The sequence below is a fragment of the Montipora foliosa genome, chromosome 12 (assembly GCF_036669935.1).
Source record: "Montipora foliosa isolate CH-2021 chromosome 12, ASM3666993v2, whole genome shotgun sequence".
In the NCBI taxonomy this organism is placed as follows: domain Eukaryota; kingdom Metazoa; phylum Cnidaria; class Anthozoa; order Scleractinia; family Acroporidae; genus Montipora; species Montipora foliosa.
The window spans coordinates 2,801,166-2,808,273 of NC_090880.1; the positions used below are offsets into that span (position 1 = coordinate 2,801,166).

Consider the following 7,108-nt stretch of genomic DNA (forward strand, 5'->3'; position numbering starts at 1 on the left):
GCATGAATGCGCAAAGTTTGTTTACTACGGCTTTTCATTCTCGTATCTTTCAATGCTTTCCGGTTTCGCGAATGTGTTTGAACTTTGTCAACACGAAGGAAGCGTGACTGTCATTGGACGACTGAGTCAATGCAGTCATGCCAGTAGACCGAGGGGAATAAAGAAATTTTTGCGGTTGACAAACTACGGTCCGCCACGGCATACTGTATAAGAAGGACTGGACTGGATTGGACTGGACTAGTAAAACGCGGACTAGTAAAACGCGGACTTGTAAAACACGGGTTAAACGAGGGTTAACTGATAGCCAATCATTTGTCCCCATTTTTACCAATGTTGACAGCTGAGCGAATTCCCACGCAATCATTGCTAAAATGGGGACATATGATTAGATATCATTTAACCCTCGTGGGAATACAGGATCTCACAGGAGATCTAAAAATAATTTAAGAGGGATTACGATGGGAATAGGACCAATAAGAGGGATTACCTCTCTTACCTTCATACTCTCTTGACTTTGTGTATTATGGACAGGGAGGATTACAATGTTTTTAAATCTTGCGAAAGTGATTGGAATAATTGAAAGAAAGGTGTTTGCTGATACCGTGATAAGAATTGTCCGTAAGGGCTGGATCGCACTAGCGCATTTTTATTTTTTATTTTTTGTTTTGCCTCGAAATAGTAAATCGCAAAGCTTGGACGAGTGCAACCGTAGTGTGAGAACCTAGTGTCGGAAGACTCTACAAAACTTAAAAGGAGCCGGTGTCTTGCTTCCTGGTCGGCCGATATTTTTTGTAAGAAGAAGCCTTTTTTTCCGAAAAATGAAGCTCAAGGCATTTAATTTTTTGTAGGCTGGTGCTACCCGTCCCTAAGATTGATTTTTGCTTTGATGCTCGGCCAGTCAATCGCTTCAACATCTACAAACCAGGCTTGAGAATGGAATGACTCTTTTATTTCAACTGTGACTCAATTTTGCTCTACTGAACCAAAATATATCCCATGGCTTTAATGTTTTTGCCCCCATTATCCGAAGACGAGTGATTTACAGCGCGTTCCCACATGTGTTGGAATCATCATGATACCCTCCGGTACCAAACCCAATTCTGGAGTCTGGGGTTGCGCAGTTTTTCTGGTTGTTTCTAATAATGCCGATTCTTGCTTTAGAGGAGCCTTTTGATGAGCCAGCGGCATTGAACCCTTCCATGTTACAGTTGGCCTGCAAGGACGCTTGAGAACCAATCAGCGTCTTCCATGTGTTGCGGCTCAGTGATGTGGAGCGGTATTTGCCGTCAGCTATCAGTGAATGCAGAGACTGGGCCTGCTTGTTGATGACCAGAAACTTGATTGGCTGACCAATGATCTTCATACCGAGGCAGATCTTGGAGAAAGACGTGTTCCAGTAGGTCGGTAGTTTGGTCTCTTCAAAGTCAAACCCAGTCTTTCCTCCTGGGAGGTTGTAGACGTTTTTGTTGCTCCACAAGGCCGAATCATAATGAAAGGTTTTCTGAAATAAAAACAAAAAACACAGAATTAGGTGCACGGGCACAACTGCAGAAAAAATCCCTGAGAACGAGGTTGGTATAAGTTGGCAAAGGAGTTGATTGCAGAAGATGTCGAAAATAAATCTCTAGGCGGTTAGCGAAGAGAACTTCGATTGTTGAGAAAACCTTGCGCTGTCGGATACCTTTTTGCCGTCAGTCTTCATCGCAAGCGTCCATCCTCCACCTCCGCATCCAAAGTTTCCCATGTGACAATAAACAGGAATCTTCTGCGACCCAAACATCAGTGGATATACTTGGCTTTTGGAGAACCTGTATCAAATAAAACCTCGTTGAAATGTTTCGGAAGCTACTACGAAAAGCTTCCCGCGTGCGTTAATCCCTGATGTCTACATTTTAAAATACGTATAAATTCAGTATTTTAATTAGCCGCTTACTTGTGTTTTTCATACAGCTCTTTGCACGAAGACGAAGAGAGAGGAACAGCAGGAACAGCTGTAGAAAGTATATAAAAAATGTCGTGATCAGAAATAACTTCATAAAGTCTTTTATTTTGGATAAGGAACATCTGAAAAAGCTGGTCGAGCGAAATTGGATGAATCGATATTAGATGGGATGCCAATCGCTAAAAGCGACCAGGAAAAGCTGCTCTAGACCGTCAAACGCGATGTTTTGTTCGCCTCTCGCCAATTTCTCATGTTTTTGTATTTCATCAATGAAACCATTGAAATGACGGATTGATTTTTAAAAATCAGCTTACCTAGTGAGGAATTGTTGACTACTGCAACGAGACTTTCTAGTTTATTTTGCAGCGTTTTAATAGCCTCGTTGGCTCCCGAATCCTGAAGCAAGTTACACATAAGATTGCAAAGCATGGCACGGTTGAACGGTTTGGCGCAAGATTTGTCGGATCTGTCTGCATTCACAGCCATCGAGAAAAGGACTGCAACGAAATAAACGACAAGACGTAAGCGCATTTTGTACCAGATAAGGAAGCTCTCCCTCTTAACCAAGATTCCAAAATTCCTTGATTCCCAAGTAATAGTGCGGTACTAAGCAAGTGTAAATTAAACAAGGAAATTAATAAGATTTTCCTATAGTTAAAAATACGACCGAAAATTTTCTTGTTAACAACCTCATCCAATCATTTTAATCCAAGTTTACTGTTTTTTTTTTTACTCGGCTCATTCCCTTTTGGCGTTAACGCCAAGTATCAGTCTGCAACATGTACTGTAGCAGTGTACAGATATAAGAGGCAATTTACTATAATTATTTTGTGTGACAATATAAATTAATAAGGCAAGTCATTGAGTTACTCGGGCTGTGAAAGGTGCTATAAAGGTACAATAAATGCATATGGATTTATTTGCCGCGATACAGCCCAAGGAATCTAATTAAGAGAATGAATATGGACATAAGCCTGGATGTGTTTTTCCGGCGGAGTAATTTGTTACGATTGATCACAGGTGACCTCGAGACCCGTATTCATGTATCATGAAGAGATCGCGTGGCGTATCCGCCTGTTCGGCATAACAAACCCCCATGTTAAAATATTCCAACAGTACGCCGTATGTTTTAGTTGATTTTTGCGTATTTGATCTATGAAATGTCCTGGATTTCAAATAGAGTTTGGAATTTTATCCCCAGTTTCACTTAAAACTCATTCATACTTTGTGCCAAAGTGCTTTGCTTTTCTGATTCAAGTACCAGTCTTCTCACCCTGCGAGCAGAGCCTCTCTAAAAACTCACCAGCGGGAGAGTTAAGAAAGGCTCTGCTGGCAGGGTGCAATCTTCTGGTAACGTACTTTTATTGACCTGTCCGCATAGTAATAAAGTAAGATCCATACATTTTCGGGCGGCATTTTGTTTACATTTTTTGCTTCATTAGCATAAGGCTAATGTTTTCTGATCAGTCAGCCAAGAATAAAAGTACTGAATATTGAAAGTACATTGCATAATGAGAAATCTCTGAAAATTTGAACGCGATACATAGGATACAAATCTCTAAAATGTTTGAGATCATTTGCGCTTTTGGGCTAAATTGCAGAATACCCGGCCCACCAAATGTCCTACTTAAAAAAGCTGCCACCGCGGTCCCGCAGTCGTGTTTAACAATTGCGCTTCCGCGTCCACTAAATGTCTTACTTAAAAAACTGCCACCGCAGTCCCGCAGTCGTGTTTAACAATGCTGTTTCCGCGTCCACTAAATGCCTTACTTAAAAAACTGCCACCGCAGTCCCGCAGTCGTGTTTAACAATGCTGCTTGTCCGCAGTGGCATGGGACAGAAAATTATATTCATAATTCAGTTCCTAAATCGGGTATTCTGCAATCACTCCTTAGCTTTCATTTTGCTGTTCCGTTAACTACGCTTTTCACGAGATCGTGTGAAGAAGAAAGAATTTGTTTACTGATTAAGCCTAAGCGCTCGTTTCAGTGATTGGGTCTAAGCACTCTTAGCTTTTATTTTGCGGTTCGGTTAACTACGCTTTTCATGAGATCGTGTGAAGAAGAAAGCGGTCGCTTACTGATTAAGCCTAAGCACGATCGTCTGAACAAGAAAGCAGTCGTTTACCGATTAAGCCTAAGCAATCGCTTCAGTGATTAGGCCTAAGCATTCTCGTAAAATTTTAGCTTTCATTTTCCGGTTCGGTTCACTACACTTTTCACGAGATCTAGACTTTCGAAAAGTCCTTCGTCGAGATACGCGCGGAACTTCGTCGACTTCGTCGCTCGCTCATTTACTTCGCGTACGAAAAATCACGATTCGCTCGCTAAAACATTTTCTCCTGGGATTATCGTGAGGTCGACTTGTGGCAAGTCTACCCGAGATCGTGTGAAGAAGAAAGCACTCGTTTACTGATTAAGCCTAAGCGCCCCTTTCAGTGATTAGACCTAAGCACTCTCGTAAAATTTTAGCTTTCACGTTGCGGTTCGGTTAACTACACTTTTCACGAGATCATCTTGCCCTTGAACAATTTTCATTCATCTACTACGGGACTGTGAACCGCGGGGGCAGTTCATTTTACTCCTTGCCTTTTAAAATTTTTATTTGGTGCATTATTTTTTACATCTCCTAAGAACATTTCAAATAAGTCACTGTCTCTGTTCCTGCAGCGCCACATAAACTCTCCTAATTAAATATGACGAAAAGTGGTGTTTTCGGACTCCAAAAGGAGGCATTTTAACCTTCGCGTGCCGCCAGTGTCCTTCTATTCTGTTCGTGCTATCACCATCTTTGTTTAACATTTTGCATTCAACGACTACGGGACTGCGGACCGCGGTGGCAGTTCACTTTAATATTTTGCATTCAACGACTACGGGACTGCGGACCGCGGTGGCAGTTCACTTTCACATTTTGCATTCAACGACTGCGGGACTGTGGACCGCGGTGGCAGTTCACTTTCCCATTTTGCATTCAACAACTACGGGACTGTGGACCGCGGTGGCAGTTCACTTTAACATTTTGCATTCAACGACTACGGGACTGCGGACCGCGGTGGCAGTTCACTTTAACATTTTGCATTCAACGACTGTGGGACTGTGGACCGCGGTGGCAGTTCACTTTAACATTTTGCATTCAACGACTACGGGACTGCGGACCGCGATGGCAGTTCATTTCACTGCGTACCCTTTAACACTCTTCTTTTCATTCATTTTGCCAGCTTTTTTAAGTAGGACATTTGGTGGGCCGGGTATTCTGCAATTGCTCCCGCTTTTATCCTCCAAGAATTTATCAGTTTGGATGACAAAAAACTGGATCGTCATTATCACAGGCAAAATTAAGTCAATTTGTAAATAGAATGACACCTTCTGTGAGCAAACTCGTGTGTTAATAAAACAAAGTGTACAATGACGACCAAATGTTTGGCATGACCCTTGACCTAATTTGCATAAAATCGAATTTCCGGTTTGCTGCGACACTTTTAAACTTGGCAGGCCCCAGATCGATTCGATAATGAGAGCCGATAGAGACAAGGTCCTGTGTCTGTGTTAACTCTGACTACTCCAAACTGTGAATCCAATTCTGGGAGTGGTCAGGCGCAGAAGACACTGAGTTTGAGACCAGAGGTGTTACACTTGCTGGTTCCTCATGAGCCAATCGTCTACGTAATAGTGAATTTGTAGGCCCAGGGATCGAGCATGGGCCATCATGACATCCACTACCCGAGTGAAAACTCTTGGGCTCACTGACAAACTTAACGGCAGAACATGAAACTGGAAAACTTTGCCCTGGTAACAGAAACGAAGAAAGTTCCTCGATGATGGGTGGATCGGAACAAGAAGGTAAGCATCTGTCAGATCCACTTAGATTACCCAATCTCCCTTCTGAATGGAAAGCCGAAGATTGGCAGGCGTCTCCAAGTAAACGTTCTCCTTCGCCAAGTGATAGCTCAATGACCGAAGGTCGATGACCAACCGAAGCTTCCCATTTTTTGGGGGGATAACAAAGTGCTGGCTGTAAAAACCCTGGACAAAACTGGTTCGCCACCCTCTGGATGGCCCCCTTCTCCAAAATTGAAAGACTCTGGGACCTTAGATGCTCTTTCATGCTTCTGGCCTCTGACAGAGAAAAGGGCACCGGATTGGACGTGAATATAGGCTGAGTGTCGAAACTGATACGAAGGCCATGTTGTAGAAGGTGCAAAACATGTTGATCCCTTGTTATAGACTCCCAGGAGTCCAGAAAAAGGGACAGACAACTGTGCCCCGGAGCTGTGGACAGTGGCAGGTCTAAAGAAAGTTGAAGTGCAAGACAGGGAGAGGCCACCGCCCTGTCCATTCAGACGTTTTTTGGGTCTGTTCTAGGCTTGTTGGTATGACCCCCTGGGGCTACCTTGGGTGGAAGAGGCTGGAAGAGGTTAGCGAGAACCATGGGGAATAGTTCTTTTTGCACCTACAGCGGCCATTTTGATTTCTATTGTTTCGAAAGACATTATGGGATACTCAGGGGGCAAATTAATATTTATTTGCCCTCTGGGCATCCCATAATAGCTATTTGAAACAATAGAAATCAAAGTGGCCGCCATATCTGCAAAAAGGTCTACGGCAGGCTGAACCTTAGCCCGTGAGGCATGACCCCGTTGGGGAGCTGAGGTGGAGGAGGTTGAGGCCCTCCTAAACATTCGGGCTTACGTCTCTTGAGCTCTGCCAACTCCTTAGCCGATGTAACCTGACCCGCAAACAAGGCGCTGTGATAGAGGTGATATAGCTGTTGGTATTTTCCTTGATCTCTCAAAAGCATTCGATACAGTTTATCATAATCAAGAGATTATGACATAATATTTTATTTGACAAAATTGAACACTCTGGTATACGTGGACTGGCCTTAAAATGGGTAAAAAGCTATTTCTCTAACAGATTACAATTTGTAGATTTCAACGGTCATGTTTTTTCTCGCTTTAATATATCCTGTGGGGTTCCTCAGGGCTCTATTCTAAGGCCTTTATTTTTTCTTCTTTACATGAATGATATAGTCAATGCATCACGGCACTACAACTGATTTTATTCGCGGACGATACCAACCTTTTTGTCTCGTAAAGATCCTGAATATTTGGTTAATCAGCTGAATATCGAGTTAAGTTGTCAGTATGGTTTAGGGTTAGTAAGCTTT

General features: G+C 42.9%; 1 protein-coding gene across 4 annotated transcripts in view; it reads right to left on the reverse strand.

Moving 5' to 3' along the window:
• Positions 1-928: 928 nt before the first annotated feature.
• The window catches only part of LOC137979643 (uncharacterized skeletal organic matrix protein 5-like), a 14,740-nt gene continuing 8,560 nt past the window's right edge, over positions 929-7,108 (reverse strand). The window contains exons 6-9 of one of the 4 annotated variants that reach the window (XR_011118373.1): positions 2,257-2,439; positions 1,934-1,991; positions 1,682-1,808; positions 929-1,501 (exon numbers count right to left, since the gene is read on the reverse strand). Coding sequence is in view for 2 of the 4 variants with exons in the window: in XM_068826958.1 (XP_068683059.1) it covers positions 1,040-1,501; positions 1,682-1,808; positions 1,934-1,991; positions 2,257-2,473 (864 nt within the window). In the remaining 2 variants the exon portion in view is untranslated. Of the gene's footprint in view, positions 1,502-1,681; positions 1,809-1,933; positions 1,992-2,256; positions 6,451-7,108 lie in introns of those variants that run through there. The other 3 variants (XM_068826959.1, XM_068826958.1, XR_011118374.1) reach the window with 3 other exon arrangements.